General features: G+C 46.5%; 1 protein-coding gene across 4 annotated transcripts in view; it reads right to left on the bottom strand.

Moving 5' to 3' along the window:
• Positions 1 to 18572, bottom strand: part of SMOC1 (SPARC related modular calcium binding 1) — a 144661-nt gene that overhangs the window by 65694 nt on the left and 60395 nt on the right. For all 4 annotated transcript variants that reach the window (XM_027971960.2, XM_027971961.2, XM_027971962.2 and 1 more), the window contains exons 2-3: positions 12287 to 12452; positions 10750 to 10862 (exon numbers count right to left, since the gene is read on the bottom strand). In XM_027971960.2, the coding sequence (XP_027827761.1) occupies positions 10750 to 10862; positions 12287 to 12452 (279 nt within the window). The remainder of the gene's footprint in view (positions 1 to 10749; positions 10863 to 12286; positions 12453 to 18572) is intronic.

Here is an 18572-nt window from a genome sequence, read left to right as displayed (position 1 = left end):
ATGACCCAGGTTTTGTAAACAGCAAACACAGCACCTCTCATTTGTTCGCTTCTACTTCCACTTCAGGGGGGAAGAGATCAAATACTTTTTATGTTTTTAAAATATCCAGTAAAAAATAAGTCCCTTTGTGTAGGAGCTTTGTTCAGAGCGGAGCTGTGGTGATCTGGCCAGTGGTGGGACAAGGGTAGCCTGCAGGAGTAGGGGCTCTTTCTTGCTTGTCATGTCTGTGCTTGCATGCGTGCTAAGTCACTTAGCTGTGTCCGACTCTTTGCAAAGAGCCCACCGGGCTTCTTTGTCCATGGGGTTGTCAAGGCAAGAATACTAGAGGGTGTTGCCATGACCGCCTCCAGGTGACCTTTCCAACCCAGGGAGCAAACTTGCCTCTCCTCTGTCTCCTGCATTGGCAGGAGGGTTCTTTACCACTAGCGCCACCTGGGAAGCCCTCCTCTATCTGATTTCACTTTAATTAAACTTTTCTGCCTTCATATCTCCCTCCCATGTTCCTTTTACTTTTCCAGACTTTGACAGGGGGAAAAAAAAAATCTGATCCTGTTCATTTTGCAGAAGAGTTTAGTGAAAGTGAAGTCGCTCAGTTGTGTCCAACTCTTTGCGACCCCAGAGACTGTAGCCTACCAAGCTCCTCTGTCCGTGGGATTTTTCCAGGCAACAGTACTGGAATGGATTGCCATTTCCTTCTCCAGGGGATCTTCCCAATCCAGGGCTCAAACCTGGGTCTCCTGCATTGTAGACAGACGCTTTACCGTCTGAGCCACCAAGAGTTTAGTTGACTTTAAAAAGTTGACTTGACCTCCCTCCCCCACTTCAGAGGCAGCATTATACTATGACACAGTGTCACGTGTCACGACCTGCGCCTGCAGGGTCACCACCTGGCATGTCATATGCACCCAGAGCAGAGTGGCAAAAGCCTTGAATGTGTGTGTATTAATGGGTCTGCCTGGAAGGTTCCTGAATAAGAGTTTGCTGTGGGTCAACTGTGTGCCTACCCACCAGACTGAACATTATGCTCATAAAATCATAGTAGGTGTGGAGGAGACGCCAAGAGGTCATCAGGTTAATTCCCTTCCCAGTGCAGGAGCACCCTCCTTCCCCACAGCACCCCACCTGAACACCCCTTCAGTCCTGTCTGTCCTCTTCCTGGGATGGGAAGTCCTCTTTGAGTAAAATATTCCATCTGTGGATTGCTCCTCTTGTAAAAAGTTCTTCCTGGGTTTGAGTCAGAATCTGAGTCATTAAATATTTCACTCAGTGATCCTGGGTCGGCTCTGTGAGACTACTCAAGAAAAAGCAATTGGCATCCACAGACCAAGGCGAAGATGGCCCTCATGCATCCCTTTGGTCGTCTTTTTCTCATCCACCCATTGGTTCTTCTCATCTCCAAACCAACCTCTGGCTCCTTTGACTATTCCTCATGTGACACAATTTCCCCAGCCTGCTCACCTGAGTTATCCTCCTAGATAAGCTCCAGTTTGGCAATACCACTATAAAAGAAGGCCTTGCCCTTTAAGAGGCAGTATTGCGCAATGGTTAGGACCAAGAACCCTGGCACAGGGCTGCTTGGGTTTGAATCCTGACTCTGTCACTTGCAAGCTGTGTGACTCCTGGCAAGCTATTCAGCTTCTCTGTGGCTCCATTTTCCTATCTATTAATTAAGAATACAATAGTATCTACTCATAGGTCATAGTGAGGGCTGAAATAGTTGATGTGTGTCAGGTACTTAGATAACACCTTGGCACAAAGTAAGTGCTATACAGGTGTTACATTGCTATCATCTTGAAAAGAAATGAATAGCAGAGAGAGTGATGGAAGCCGCCATCACTGAGCCTCACCTTTTCCATGAGCAGCAGGAAGACCAGAGAAGCAGGCCTCATCCATCCCTTCCTCCCAAGTACCCCCCCTTGCAGAAGAGCAGCTGCGGATACTGCCCAGGGCTTGCTCCTTTCATTTCCACAACAGACTTAGGGGCAGACTCACCAGAGACTGCAGGGAGGTCAGATGCCCAGTTGAGAGCACCCAGAGTCTACAACTTGCTCCAAAGCAAATGATGCCAGCCAGTCTGGGAGAGGAGGCTCAGGGCCATGCAGAGGAGCCTTGGAGGGGAGGACGCAGCAGTGGTTGGAGTAGGCAGGTCACCACCGAACACAACGGATACAGCGTTGGAGCTCCACCCACCCTCATCTTGCCCTCCTCTGCACTTGTGGGTGCCCACAGGGTTCTCTCATCGAAAAGATGACAGTGGTGGCTCCCACTATTTGTGAGAGATGAGATGAGTCACTTACTAGGCAAGTCCTTCCTGCATGTGGAGGCATCAGGTCCTGTCCCTGCCATGATTTACAGAATTAAACATTTACTTTCATATGACCTCCAGTGGGTACATGGATGTGTTCTTGGGTGATGAAAATATTCTGGCATTAGATAGCGGTAACAGTTGCACAACTCTGCAAACATACTAAAAACCACTGAATCATACACTTAGAGGGATACATTTTATGGCATGTGAATTCTACCTTAATAGAGCTGCTATTTTAAATAATAAAACCATGTGGCTGGCCCACAGGACAACCTCTGGAGGAGCTCAGCTAGCTCCCCCATTATACAGTTGAGCAAACCAAGCCCAAAGAGGAAGAAAACTAACATTTGCTGAATAGCAGTTATGTGTTATTTGTGAGCATGCTTGTATAAATTACCATATGCAGCATCTGGTTGTTTGGAACAAAAGCAATTCAAAGAAAAACACATGTCGAACAAGTAGTAAGATGCTCTGGGCACAGTAGATGTTCAAACTGTAACAATAATAATATGTTTATTGAACACAACAGAAAAGGACAGAGAAAAGCAACAACTGACGCAACAGTGGGTCTCTTGATCACTATGCCATCTGTACATAAAGGATGGACTTAAATATTTAACAGTGTGACTGCTTAAAAAAGTTGGCACCATCCACTAAAACACACAGAATTGTCTGTGTTTGGGGCATCCAAAGGAACTTGATATGCCTAGAGAAGCTCAGAATAGTCCAGCTATGGATGAAGCCAGGCTCTTAGTACTTTACCTACAGAACCCTCTGCACTGAGGAGACACCCACACTATTGCTTCAGGTAAGATAGTTTCACATTAACACAAAACGATGTAGCCCTTGGACTCATCAAGGATGGGACAATCCTTCCCCCATGACGATACTCAGTGCTCCAGCCTGCCAGTGTTTTATCAGAGGTTCGACAGTTGGTCCACAAAGGCTCGCAATTGATGCAAAGCATCCATACCTTCAGCACTTGCTGAGAATCTGGAAGACGGAGGCCAAAATGGTAAACACAGGTGTTTCCAAGACAAGCTAGTCATACAGCTCAGCCGGGGTTGGGGGGGGTGGGGGCAGGGAGAGGAGTCATTGCAAAGGAGCCTCAAGGCCGGCTTCACAGCTCAAGCCCACACACCTAGGAAACAAGCCGCAGTCCCCAGGTGTGAGAAAACTGTAGGAGCTGCAGAAATGCTGACAAGGGGAGCCCACCATCTATGCCAAAAAGCAACAGAGCTTTCTCTTTGCACTTCCAGCTTCTGAACAAAGCATTATCAAGAAGAAATTACAGCTCCCCAAACCCATGTGAAAAAAAAAAAAAACTAAACTTGGGAAATAAAAAAACATATATGTATGTGCTGGTGTAGGGAGCAGTGATTGGAATGAAGAAAAATGGGGACAGTGTGGGTGCCAGACAGAGCTATATCAAGAAAGACTGTTCCTGGAACATGGGGCTTAAAGTGGGACACACAATACATTTTTTTCATGTAGCAGTAATGTTACAAATGGTATTTTATACTCTACAGTACTATTAGAACTACAATCTAGCTACATAAAATAAATTAAATGGCTTGGGAATGTATTTGGTAACAATCACTAAATCAACTACATTGTTGCTCAACACTAGAAGGCAGTTTGGGAGTATGCATCAAACGTCTTTGAAAGGGCATGTCCTTTTGACCCAATATTCAGCTTTCAGAAATTTAATCCCCAAATTTCCAGAATTCATGGTACCTTCATACAATGGGACATACGGCCATTTTTAAAATGACATAGGGTAATATGCAATAAACCTGGAAATAAGTAAATCACAGTATAATTAGTATAGGAAAGCATTAGAGGGCTTCCCTGGTGGCTCAGCGGTAAAGAATCTACCTGTCAATGCAAGAGACACAGGTTCGATCACTGGTCCAAGAAAATCTCACATGCCACAGAGCAACTAAGCCTGAGTGCCACAACCACTGAGCCAGAGTTCCAGAGCCCAGGAAGCACAGCTACTGAGCCCACGTGCAGCAGCTACTACAGTCGACACGCGTAGAGCCCCTGCTCCACGCCAAAAGCCGCCGCATTGAGAAGCCCGCACCCTGCAACTAGAGAGAGAGCAGCCCCTGCTCGCCACAGCTAGAGGAAGGCCTGTGCGGCAACAAAGGCCCAGCACAGTCTAAAACAAAAAATAAGCAATTTTTTAAATAAGAAGAAAGAATTAGAAAGTGATATATGACATTTTATTATTTTCACCCTCAAAAATGATAAGTACACAAAGGAAGAAAACCTAGTGGGCCATAGACTTAACAGTTGCTACTTCAAAGAGATGAACTCACTGACTTTACCTCTATATCCATGTACTTCTGCACTCTCAGAATGTTTTTTTTACAAAGTGTGTGCAGTTTTTCGATTTAGAAGAAAATGAAAATATTTTTTCTTTTGAATATCTGATTGTCTCTTGCATATGTGTGTGTATGCACACACATACACATACTGTGTGACATGAGCGTCTATAACATATCTTTCTACTAGCTGCACAGTATGGCGATGTCATAATCTGTTTAAGCACTTCTCTATTTTGGATGTTCAGGTTAGATTGTTTCCTAATTTTTGCAACTATAAGCAGAACTTAGATGGAAATCCCTGTGGCTAAATATTTGCATATATTTTGAATTATTTCTTTAGAATAAATTCCTAGAAGTGAAATGTCAAGCTCAAGATTTGGACACAATTAAGGACTTTTGACCCATATTGCAAAATTCTCTCATAAAATGTCAGTGCCAATTTACTTTTTCAAGTATGATGTGGGGCATAATCCTTTCCCTGCATCCAGGCCTGAATATGACTCGTTTCCAAGTTTCAACAATTTGGTAAGCAAAATGCCACATCGTTATCTGTATTTATATTTCTTTAATTACTAAGGAAAATATCATTCATAGTCATTTACTGACTATTTGTTATTACTGTATAATCTGCTTATTGATATCTCTTGCCCACTTTTCCACTAAGATCTTTTTCTTCCTGGTTCTTAAGAGTTTTTTAAATCTAATATTAGCCTTTTGTCATTAAGGCTAATATATATCATTTGCCCTTTGCTTTGTTTAAGGTACTTTTATGTTCAGAAATTTTTAATTTTGATGTTCAGAAGTGTTTTAATTTTATGTTCAGAAATTTTTAATTTTGCATCTTTTCGCAATAATAAAGTCACTCAGAATTCCAAATTACTGACTTATAACTGGGCATTTGAAATATACCCAACTGTACATGTAGGGTCTTATATACTAGCTACTTCATGGTATGTTTTCATATCTTTTCTGCATGTAAGCTCCTTGAAAGCACAGGCCATGGCATATCTTGAATGCCCCAGGGCAACCAGCTCATAACCCAGAACATAGCAGAGCTCCAAATGTCTGAGATGAAAAAATATTGTGTCTGGGATCTGCTTTGAAGCAATCCAGTTTGGCGTAGGAGATGAAAATAGGGTAAAGATGAAACAGAATCAGCCAGATGTTAATCATTGTTGAAGCTGGGTGATGGGTACATGGGGTTCATTATACTATTATTTCTACTTCTGTGTACACACACACACACACACACACACACACACACACACATTTTTACAGAGGCAGGTGGGAGGCATGTGTCCTGTAGGTTGCAGAATCTTTGTCCCCTGATGAGGAATCAAACCCATGCCCTCTGTAGTGGAAGTCTGGAGTCTTAACCACTAGACCACCAGAGAACTCTAGCAACTTTTCTGTATATTTAAAAATTTCCATAAGCAAAGGGATTTTTTTTTTTTAATGTTTGCTTGATTGATTGGCCAACAGCATCAGAGAGGGGACTTCTGGACTAACAATCGCGATGCAAATTAATTACATACACATCAAGGACACTTTGGTAGCATAAAAGGTTAAGAGCATAGGCCTTGAAATTAGATAGCTGCCGCTGCTGCTAAGTCGCTTCAGTCGTGTCCAACTCTGTGCGACCCCAGAGACAGCAGCCCACTAGGCTCCCCAGTCCCTGGAGTGGGTTGCCATTTCCTTCTCCAATGCATGAAAGTGAAAAGTGAAAGTGAAGTTGCTCAGTCGTGTCCGACTCTTAGCAGCCCCATGGACTGCAGCCTACTAGGCTCCTCCATCCATGGGATTTTCCAGGCAAGAGTAGTGGAGTGGGGTGCCATTGAAATTAGGTAGGCCTGGGTACAAATCCTTAGTGACCTTGAACTTGTTATTTAACCCCTCTGAAACTCAGTTTTCTGATATAAATAAGGGTATTAATAACTACCTCAAAAGGTTCTAGTAAAGATTAATGAGTGTAAAAATCAATGCCTGGCAGCAAATAGCACTCAATAAAGAGTTGCCATTATAATTACTCAGTGACGCACAAGCTTGACAAGCCAACATCCTAGTGGTGGTGATCCAATACCATTCCTCTATGGCTGTGATTTCAGTTCATCATATTGGGCAGCAGACAACAGCTTGGCAGAGGACTCAGAGAACAGATGTCAGGAGTTAACATTCCTGACACCCAGAAGAGAAAGCAGACAGGACCACAGCAAAGGACAAAGTCAGTAGCTCCCATCCTCACACAGCAGGTCATCAAAAAGCCTTAAGTCCATATTCCAGTGGTGCAACCAAGAACAAGAATGATTAACAGCAGGTCATTTACAACCTGGACCCAACACTAGTATCATCTGGAGAGCTTGAAATAATAATAATGTCTGGGTCCCTCATCCAGAATTTGATTTAATGATCTGAGATGTGGTCTAAATATCAAGGATTTTTTAAAACCTGATGTTCTAATGTTTACCACTCTGCTGTTTGAGTTGGGGTGCAGGGTAGCAAGAGAAGAGGTCAAGGGAAAACAAATTAGAGAGCAGAGACCACTGTATCCCATATGAACCCCATTAAAGCCAACTTAGTCATGTGGTCCCAAGCTGTGTCCCATGCCAGACAAACCCAGTCCCATGAAGGTCCCCTCCATAAACCTCAAGAGCACATCACTGTATAATGATTCACAGGATGGAAATATGTTACCAACACCAGGATGCATGCATGTCAATAGTCTAAGCAACATTGAAATAATGGACCTGGTTTCTGGGTTCTGGTCTTAAAGAAAACAAAACCAAAAAAGTCCAGGTCAGTGATAGTGGAGGTTGGGGGAGGCAGAAAAGCATTTTTTTTTTTTTCTCATAGCCTTTTGGCAGCCTGTCAATGCAATTGAAGCACACTCAAAGAGACAGCCTCATTTTGTGAAGTTATTGCAGCGTCTTTGATCAAGGGAAAAAGCACATCCATTTCAATCACTGTGACGGGGTCGGACCGGCTGTCTGGCTGCCTGGCTGCCCACCGGGGTGAGCCAGCCTCCAGCCCGCAGACACATGGCAGCGCTTAGCATGTCAAACAAATGAGGGGGCTCTTGACTGTCTATCCAACCTCTGCTGAACTTCAGGGGCCCCCTCACTTAGCAATTCTGCCCAGACTAATCTGGAAGTTCCCCTCCCCGGCAAACACCACCTGGGCCAGCCTGGCCTCCCTCAAACAAAAGCTGGCCAGCGGCTGTCTGTCACGAGGCAGCAAACACTTCAGAACCGGGAGGGCAGGGGTCAACCGTTCTCATAAGCAACACACTCAGGATTACAGAAGCCTAGAAAGGGGGGAAAAAAGGATTCCGCCTCCTCTCTATTACCTTAACCCCTGTCTCAGCCTCAAATGCAGCTGCAAGAGGTTTGATATTCTCCTGCATACGTGAATTTTCAGCACAAAGATCACCTGGATTCTTTTCACTAGAATAAATGATAAATAAAGAATCCATGGACGAAAGGTCCAACAGAAGATTTTCTTTTTCTTGGGTGACATCGTCTGTAACATCTTGAGAAGATCTGAGTAACAGAACCAGATTAGAGATGGGGCTAATGTTGATAATGGCAGGTATTTACACAGTATTTATGTGTTCCAAGCATTTTACATGTGTTGACTCATTTAATCCTCATCACCACCTCATGAGGTAAGCTACAGTAATACTCAATAGTAATAATAATAGTAACATATAAAAATGTATAATATAATAATTTGTTGTTGTTTAGTTGCTAAACCATGTCTGACTCTTTGTGACCCCATGGACTGTAGCCCACCAGGCTCCTTTGTTCATGGGACTTGCCAAGCAAGAATACTGGAGTGGGTTGCCATTTCCTTCTCCAAGGGATCTTCCTGACCCAGGGATCAAACCAATGTCTCCTACCTTGAGGGTGGATTCTTTACCACTGAGCCACAGGGAAGCCCATAATAATGATAATTACTATATAAAATAATAATAGAGATAATAATCTCTATTCATCACTTAAGGAAATTATGACCTAGAGAAATTAGATGATGTGCCTGAGACGGGAGTGGATTCACGTCCAGGTGGTCTGGCTCTAGGAGAGGTGCGCTAGCCACAGCCCTAGACCGCCTTTCTCTAGGTCATACCTCAGGGCCTCCTTTACTCTTTTTTCAATAGGCATTTTTGTTTCTATCAAAAAGAAACCAACCAGTATAATATTCAAATTAAAGGAGACCACTTGACTAAACTCTAAGAATGGAATTTCACTATGCATTTGTTTTATAGAGATAGGAATTTAAATATTTTTATAAATTCATCTAAAATTTTGCACCGTGTGTTTATTTTATTTACTATGATAGCTACATAGTAAAGAGCTACATTTCTGGGAGAATTTTGAGAGGGGGTAAAATCAAGATAAAACAGGGAATGCTTTGCACGCAGGGACTGTGCCAGTCTTCTCTGTATTGTTCCGATTTTAGTACATGTGTGGCCAAAGCGAGCACGGAGAGTATCCTTTTAAACTGCCAGCTCAGAGAACAGCAGAGTGTGGAGGGCTCCGAGGGAGCTTGGGTGCTGGAGCAATCTGAGCGTGCCTCCCAGCTCCTGGACCACTCTGCCTCCCGCTGCGGTTGCATCTTCTGTAAATGATGATAGCAACGCCTGCCTGGCAGGCTCGTGGTGAGCCATAAGTGAGAAGACGAATAAAAGCACCTCTCACAGGGCAGGCAGCCAAGGTCAGTCTAACTCTGTGGCTATCAATCTTGGCTGAACACTGGAAACGTTAAAAAATACAAGGCCTCATCCCTACCCCACCACTTCCACCAGCACTGGGCCTGAAATCAGCAGTCCCCTGGGCCCAGCCCCCCAGTGAAAGCTGAAACCCAGCAGCCCAAAGGCCAGACTCATCCTTTCCCTCCTCCCCCACCCCCTTGAAAATTCTGGGACGATTACAGGGAAACTTTGAAACTCCCAAGGCCCCCGCCTCCAGCTCTCACGTGGCAGAGGTCCCCAAATGACACTACATTCCAGTGGGAGTCATGCCTGTCCCAATCCAGTGGCTGACCCACCCTTGTCCAGTGACCCTCCCCACTTTCACCCAGCTGTCTCGGCCCTGCTAGACTGTCCCCAGCTCCAGCCTGAAAGCTCTGCCACCCCGTTGTCCCATGCTGCCTGCGTTCCAATCTGTGCCAACTTCAACATAGCCGGCATTACTTTTACCCAGCCTCCAGCCAGAAGGTCACACAGGATCAGAGGGAAGACTGCCTGAAAGGAGATTTTAGAATCTGAGAGCATGCATACACGCGTGCACATGCATGCTCGCACAGACACCACACACGCACATGTGCACGCAGATACCATACACCACACAGCACACACATACCACACACACACAGAAAGACAGCCTCCACACAGAATCCACACACATGCACAGACACGCAAGCACAGATACCACGCACCACACATCACACACATACACCACCACACCCAGGCATACACCCATGCAGGCAGAAACCACGCCACACAAACACGGACACACATGCACACAGATAATACATCACACGCATATATCACCCACCCACACAGACACACACACACACACACCAGAAACCACACAACACCCACAGAGACACACATGCACACAAGAACCACACAACACACACAAACACCCACCCACAGGCACACATACACCACACACACATACACACATTCCACAAACCAGACACTTTACATTCAAAAGAAACATGGCTTCAGCGGAAGCTTGGGACAGGATGAAGAGGTGTGCAGAAGGGGTAGCAATGAACAGTGAAGGGAATACAGAGGCTGCCCATGGAAACCCACGAGGATAAGAAAAAATAACCAGCCTACATTTGACAGAAGAGAACAATGAAGACGGGCAGCGGGAGGACGGGGACAAAGCAGTGCCAGTTTCCTGGCTCAAACTCGCACAAGCCTTTCAGGACCCGCTGCCAGTGCTGGCACCGAGTGGTGGGGGGCCCGGGGGCCACACAGGCCCCACAGGCAGCACGGCGGAGTCACAGAGCCCTCGTCTGTTTCCAGGAAGCAAGGCTCTCGGGGCCCTCCTGCTCCCAGGCCCCCAGGCCCCAGGACCTGAGAGAGCAGCCAAGGCCTACCTGGGTAAAGGAGCCATCCTCGGCGCACTCCGGGACAAACACCGCCTCCTGGGGCTTCTTGGCTTGCTCCAGGGCCTGAGCCCGCTCCAGGCGACACTTGCTCTGGCCAGCGTCTAAAGAGGGAGGTGTGCACGTCAGAGTCACTTGGGCCCCACACAGGAGCCACGGACTCCAGCTGTAGAAACGCTGAGAGCAAAGCACTGTGTTGTGGAGGCCCACACACCGCCACACATCACACACACACACCACACACACCCAGACATACACACACGCAGGCAGAAGCCACGCCACACAAACACAGACACACATGCACACAGACATATAAAAGCTGGCTGTTCCAGGAACACGAGGGCAGGGACTAGCGAATGCCCCTCAGCCTCACCTGCCTCTTAAAGGTCTTCTTAGAAAAAGTCAGGGGGGTCATATTTATACCTGGTTCTGTTTATTCCTTTTCTCCCAAATATCCCTAATCCCTCCTAGGGAAAAAAAGTTCTACTTCTACTCTTTTTCACTGACTTTATTTAAAAACATGCAAGCCCAAGGAGTCTCAAAGATGCCTGGCAATTCAAAACCTGCAAGCTCTTTTCTTTTTTTTTTTCTGGCACCACCATGGATTTTTTTAAATATTTATTTGTTTATTTATTTATGTGACCATGCCAGGTCTTAGTTGTGGCATGTGGGATCTAGTTCCCTGACCAGGGATTGAACCCAGGCCCACTCTACTGGAACACAGAGTCTTAGCCACTGAACCATCAGAGAAGTCCCCAGCAAGCACTTTCTTTGGGAAATCAGAGGCCCTAGGGCAGCTGGCTTAGTCTCCCACAATTTCTGTAATAGCTCTGATCAGTCCACGGGTCACAAACTCAAATACTAACAGGGCGTAGGAAAGAGATACAAATTAGAGAAGGGGCTGGGTGTATTAAGCGTGGCGTTCAGCTTGGTGGCACCACAGGGAATGCTGGGGACTGTGGCAAACTGGAGAACAGGCTCCCTTTTAAAGGAGGCAGCGGCTACTCAGCAGCAGCCACATGTTTGCCTTGAGGGAGGGAACACAGACCTCATATCACCACAGTTTCCAATTTTTTATGGGAAATACAAACATCCAGATTTTTAGGTTGAATTTCCCAATTTTTAAATGTTGTCTCAAACGTTTTTAATATGTTTAAATGTGTGAGCAGACCAAACAAAACACATCTGTTGGCTGTCAGTGTGGAATCCCTATTCAAGAGCCAGCCATCATGTTTTGCCATTTTAAGCCTCTCTACAGAAAAAAAAAAAAAAAGGAAAAGAATTATAAAAATTAAAAGCAATAGCCAAATAGCAGCATCTCTCTAAGCCCTGGTGGCAGTGTTTGAAAGCCAGAAAAGTACTTATCTTTCAGTGGGCCAGTCCTCCTTTCCGTATTCCCTGGTGGAAAGGGTAGGGGAGAGGCTGGCAAATGAACAGACTCATTCTGAGCTCCCTCCGCTGGAGTGCCCCACGCAAGGCGTGTGGTGCGCAAGCCTGTCTTTCCTCCGTGGGGCGCGTGCACACTCACCTTTGCATCTGCCTCGATGCACCACAGCCAGGGTTGGGTCTCGGCACTTAGCTCGCTGGTACTCACACATGGACTCGTAGGACCTGCCGTCGGAGGCGCAGACAGGTTTGGGTTGAGTCCTGGAGCAGTGGAGGTTGCACTGAGGGTCACGGTCACTTATGAGAAACTGGGTTGGAAAAAAAAAAAGTGAAATGGTACAGGGGTTACTTTTGCAAGAAAAGGAAAGATGAGTTCACAATTTACAATACTAATTTGCCTTTGGGAAGCAAGTCCAGAATAATTCCAAAGTTATTAAACCAAGCGACCACAGATTCTAACCAAGGACGGCATCCTGGACTCAGTAACACACATGCAGGACCTCATTAAACCTCACAACAACCCTATGAAATAGGAACTACCTATTTTTTAGATAAGGAAACTGAAGCCCTAGAGAGAGGTAACTTGCCCAGTCTCACACAGTTCTAAGTGGTGAATCTGAACCTAGATTGGTCAGAGGTCAAGTCCAAGCTTTTACCACTGGGAACTTCAGCCTCTGGTCCACACTGATGGTCTCTGCACTTGGACCGGTTTGGGTACCTCCCCAAACCAGGAATGCACCAGGAATCTCTACTCTCCATCTTTGGAAAGTTTTATTGTCTAGAAAGTATTACTGACCCCACATCTATCACCCTTCCATTTCTGCCCACTGCTCTCTGTCAGAATACAGGTTAAGTAATTTTCTAGAAGAAGGGAATTTCCTAATTTAACATAAACGTCATCATCAGATTGTGAAATGCTGAGTTAAAGTTTTCTTCATGGCAGGACTTCCCAGATACCTTTGGTACATTCTTATGCATTATTAATCTCCCAGAGGTACAGTAAATTAAAGATAGATAGCTATAAAGTATTTGCTACTCTTCCCGTTGAGTGTGGAGTCTTCCCTTGAACCTGGACTGGCCTCAATAACTTGCTTGACCAATAACATGTTGTGGCAGTGATGTTGTGTGACTTCTGGGCAAAGTCATGAGAAGCTTTGCAGCCTCCTCCCAGGTCTCTTGCAACACAGCCTAGGGGAAATCAGCCACCATGTGAGAAGCCCAACACTGGGACCACCATGCTAGGAGGAAGCCCAAGCTAGCACGGGGCAAAACCGAGTGGAGAGAGAAATGCCAAACACAGGCGCAGAGACACGTGAGTGAAGAAGCCTTCAGCTGAGTCTAACTTCAGCAGTCACTTGATTGTAACCAACAGAGATGAAAACGAGTAACTGCTTGAGAGACCCCTGCCCAAGCAAGACCCGCCCAGCTGAGCCCAGTCGACTCACCAGAACTGTGAGAGATAATAAGTTATGTCATTAAGTTAAAATTCTTTTTATTGAAGTACAGTTGATACATAATGTTTCAGGTATGCAGCAAGCCATTAAGGTTTGAGTTGTTTGAAACAGAGCAATAGCTAACCAGATCAAGGGCATATATGATGCTGTATCTCTCAAACTTATTTGACTGTGAACCCCCTTCTCAGTGAACTCCTGTTCAAAACTGTAGGATGCTGTTGGAAAACAATAACTGGATTCTACAATCCATGAGCTCCTGTTGAAGAACCCATGATTAGACTGCATGGGCCTTGAGAGCTGGATCCACTTTCATTCATCCCTCTGTAGCAGAGCTCCGGACACACTGAAGGCTCTTCGTCAGGGTGAACTGAGAGAATGAAAAACCCATCATGGCACATGGCAATGTCGTGCGCACACGTCTGGCCATCAGTGATGTTAGATTTGACTGGATAATCACACCACGCTCATAGAGGTTTAGAAAAGGTATGACTACACCCCCTATTTCTATCTGCAGGCCCTTCATGTGAAGCAAATAGATGAGAACTTATTGATCTTTTTCCAGAACACCCAACGGAGGTCCAGAGGCAGCAACCCTCCCTTCAAAGGAGCACATGGCCCATACTGGCCAAATCCAGAGTCCAACCCTGTCAGTGAACACACAGGCTGCCTCCCAGCTGTAAACCCAGCCCCTCCCGCTCTCCTGACCACACGCTTGGATGCCGGCTGCTCGGCACAGGGAAGCAGCAGCTGAACTGAGACCACCGTGCACACACAGGCTTATCAGGATGGACAGCGTGATGAAGCCTCTCTTCAGATGCTCTGGACAGCCACACTCACACGTCCAGCCTGAGTCCTGTCCAAAGCTCAGAGGGAATGTCCTGATAGTGTCTCAGTGTCCCCAGGTAACGTGTGATGGCTCAGCGGGTAAAGAATCCACCCACAATGCAGGAGACACAGGAAATTCAGGTTCAGTCCCTGGGTTGGGAAGATCCCCTGGAGGAGGAAATGGCAACCCACTCCAGTATTCTTGCCTGAAAAATCCCACGGACAGAGGACCCTGGCAGACTATAGACCAACAGGTCGCAAAGAGTCGGACACGACTGAGCAACTAAGCACGTCCCCAGGTAAGAAATCTGTCGTATACAGAGTCATCTCCCGAGGCAGCCCACGCCCCCAGGCTGCCACAGAGGAGGGATAAGCAGACGGAGAGGGGGGCAGGCAGCGTCGTCCACACTTCAGACCCTTGGGTCGTGCCCCTCTGTCCCTGGGGACTTTCACAGGGTCTCCTGCCCTAACAAATCTGCCCCTTCTCTGGCCTCAGCTTTTCCTGCTCTGGCCTCACTCTGCTCACTGCTTAGTGGGGCACCCTGGCCTGCCTTCCAGGTCCCATTGGCTCCTACACCTAGGCCTTTATTTTTATTTAATATTTTCCTTTCTTTCTTCCTTTCTTTCTTCGGCTGTGCCGAGTCTTAGTTGCTGCATGCAGGATCTAGTTCCCTGACCAGGGATCGAACCCTGGTACCCTGCATTGGGAGCCCAGAGGCTTAGCCCCTGGACGACCAGGAAGGTACGCCCCTCCACTCCCGCCTCAGGCCTTTAGACACACTGTTCCTTCTCTCTTTCCTCCCGCTGCTGCTCAGATTTGGGCTCATCTGGGAGGTTCTCCCTGACTCTCACAGGTGAGGACGGGTCCCCCTGTAAGAACCTCTCATACCTCGCTTTTCCTTCAGGGCTCTTACCACAGTTTGAGGACAAACTGATTTGTGGGATTTGATTAGCAATGTATCCCCCACTCTGAGCACCGAGATGACAAGGAGACTGTTTCTTTCAGCCTGTGAACACATCTCCGGCATCCAGCGCCATGCTGGGGCACTTGATTATTTGGGGGACGAACGCATCCCTGCAGGGGTCTTTCCCACATGACATTACCTGCAAACCAGCTGGTGTGAAGTGACAGGCCTCAACTCCCAGGCTCCTGCCATCCCTGGTGGGGAGCCGGGGTGGGGGTGGGGGGGGTCCCTGGGCCACTCCCCTACCCCGCCCCCAGCCCCTCCTCTCTGAGCTTCCCCCTCCCTCCCTCAAAACATGGTGGGCCAAGGTGGGCCACAGACTCCTGCCCTAGCTCCACTTCAGAATCTAAGTTATCTCTCAGGCTGAGAGGTGGGTCTCTTCTCTCACCATCCCCACCCCAGGCCCCTCTGCCACTCCTGCCTTCCCAGCCTTGGACCGACTGGGCACCAGGGAAAACTTAGGACCCAAGGTCCAGCTGAATGATTCAGGCTTAGAAGCCCTGGTCGTGGGCACCTGGGTGGGCACAGGACCCAGGGGGCTGCAACCAGCAAAGCTGGCCTCGAAGTCTCTCTCCCTCCCTGAGACCCATTCCTAATCTGTCTGCAGCCTGGAAAAGCAGCCAGACCTGGCTCCATCATCCTGCTGGTGGGCAGCCAGCACCAGCCAGAGATCTGTGCTCTCACACCCTGGCTCGCAGGCCAACGGGTGGCCTCAAAACTGTCCCAGAGCAGGTCAAGACACTGCTGTCCCACTGCTCTCTCCTGGTCCATGGGGGTCGGGGTTACTTTATAGGAAGTGAGACCTGTTTGTTAGCAACTTTGCATGTCAATCTGCAGGAGCTAGGGAGCGGCTGGCTCTCACAATCACACAAGGATAGAAATATCAGTATCTTCCAATGCTTGGGCAAGTCAAGAAGCTCATCCTTGGTCACAGAGGGATTTGGTAGCCAGACCTTGTCTGAAGAGTGAGAAGAGCTGATAATAATATGTCACTTATGATATGTTAACTAATGTAACCTCCAAAGTAGCCCTAAGAGGCAGGGTCAGTGCTGAACTTGACACCCACGGCCTGGCTCCACAGCCACAACTTCTAAGCACTACACCACACTGCCTGGCAATATTATAGAGTAACACTGCAAACAGAAATTCTAACCCAATTGGAAAACCAGATTCGGTTTCGGATTAGCAGATACAAACTGTTATACATAAAATAGATAAACAACAAGGCCCGAATGTATAGCACAGGGAACTACATTCAATACCTTATAATTAACTATCATGGAAAACTAAACAAACAAACTGGATTTCCAAATCAAAAACTGTTTACCCAAGAGCTTACTGCATGTAAGACACCAACTACTGAAGACTCAGTTACGACAGCCCTGCCCTCCAGGCACTTTAAACCTACTGTGCTGCTGCTGCTAAGTCGCTTCAGTCGTGTCCAACTCTGTGCGATCCCAGTAGCTCCTTATATGGCTCTCTTCACCTTCAAAAAAGAGGGATTGAGCATTGCCTTGCTGTTTCCTCTGTAGCTCACAGGAGAGGAGAGATACGGGCATCCCTGTGGTGGTGAACTATGCGCCATAAATTTGGTTTGGAAATGGTTTGCTTTGGGCCAACAGAGATGCCACAGCAGCTGTGCCAGAGACTTGCTTCATAACTCACAGAGCACTGCCTAGAGATGGACAGGTTAAAGGCAGCTTCAGAATTAGCTCCACCTGCTCTCCCCTCTCCCCTGGCTTCAGAAGAGCTCACAAAAGGGTCCATCTAGAAATGACTGGCCCCCAAGGACAAGTGAAAAAGTAACAGAATAGCCCAGGACCATTGCTAAAGGCCATCTCCAATCATTTGTGGTGTCTCATCTTTATCTATTTTAGGAACTGCGGGTGTTTGTGATCGCTTTCCCCAAAAAAGATGAGTTTTATAAAATGGAGCTTTTATTATTATTATTCAAGTATAGTTGATGTTGAAGCTGAAACTCCAATACTTTGGCCACCTGATGCAAAGAGCTGACTCATTTGAAAAGACTCTGATGCTGGGAAAGATTGACGGCAGGAGGAGAAGGGGACAACAGAGGATGAGATGGTTGGATGGCATCACCGACTCAATGGACATGAGTTTGAGTAAACTCTGGGAGTTGGTGATAGACAGGGAGGCCTGGTGTGCTGCAGTCCATGGGGTCACAAAGAGTTGGACACGACTGAGCGACTGAACTGAACTGATAGTTGATTTACAATATTGAATAAATTTCTGGTAGAAAATGCAGTGATACACAATTTTTAAAGATTATACTCCATTTATAGTTTCATAAAACATTGTCTATATTCTCTGCGCTGTATAATATACCCTTTTAGTTCATTTAATTTATACATAGTTGTTTTTAACCTCTTAACCTTTTACCTCTATCTCACCCATCTTCTTTCCTGTCTCCCCACTGGTAACCACTAGTTTGTTCTCTATCTGTGAGCCTGATTCTTTTTTTTATTATATAAGTGATGTCATACAATAATTTGTCTTTCTCTACCTGGCTTATTTCACTAAACATGATACTCTCCAGGTCCATCCACATTGTTGCAAGTGGCAACATTTTGTTCTTTTTTATGGTCTATTGTGTGTGTGTGTGTGTGTGTGTGTGTGTGTGTGTGTGTGTGTATCATCTTCGTTGTCCATTCATCCATTGATGGACACAAGTCGCTTCCGTATCTTGGAATAGTAGAATGACCAGGCCCTAATGGAAGCACCCAAGCCTCCAGGGACCCTAGGACACTGTTCGGTCATCCACTGATCTACTTCTATACTTAACAGCCAAGCTCTATGATGCGCCCTGCACTGCAAGGCATGGAAAGCAGGACACAAGCCGCATAGTCCTGTCCTCGATGGGCTTGCACTCTAGGGTCTCAAGAACAAGCAACCTGACATCAACCATGTTAACAAGGGAATAGGAAACCACAGAAGGAAGAGAAGATTTCATCCTTGGGACTCTGCAATGCCACAAAGCCACAGAGCCCAGGAAAACTTTCTGCAGTGATAGACACGCTCTATATCTGTGCCATCTAGTTTATGGAAGCCACAAGCCACGTGTGGTTATGAAGCACTAAAACATAGCTAATGCAACTGAGGAACTAAATCTTTGGTTGCATTTAATTTTGGTTAACTTTGAATAACTATATGCGGCTAGTGGTTG

Source organism: Ovis aries, chromosome 7 (assembly GCF_016772045.2).
Source record: "Ovis aries strain OAR_USU_Benz2616 breed Rambouillet chromosome 7, ARS-UI_Ramb_v3.0, whole genome shotgun sequence".
In the NCBI taxonomy this organism is placed as follows: Eukaryota; Metazoa; Chordata; class Mammalia; order Artiodactyla; family Bovidae; genus Ovis; species Ovis aries.
The sequence above is the reverse complement of the archived record's forward strand: the minus strand, read 5'-3'. Positions and strand labels throughout refer to the sequence as shown.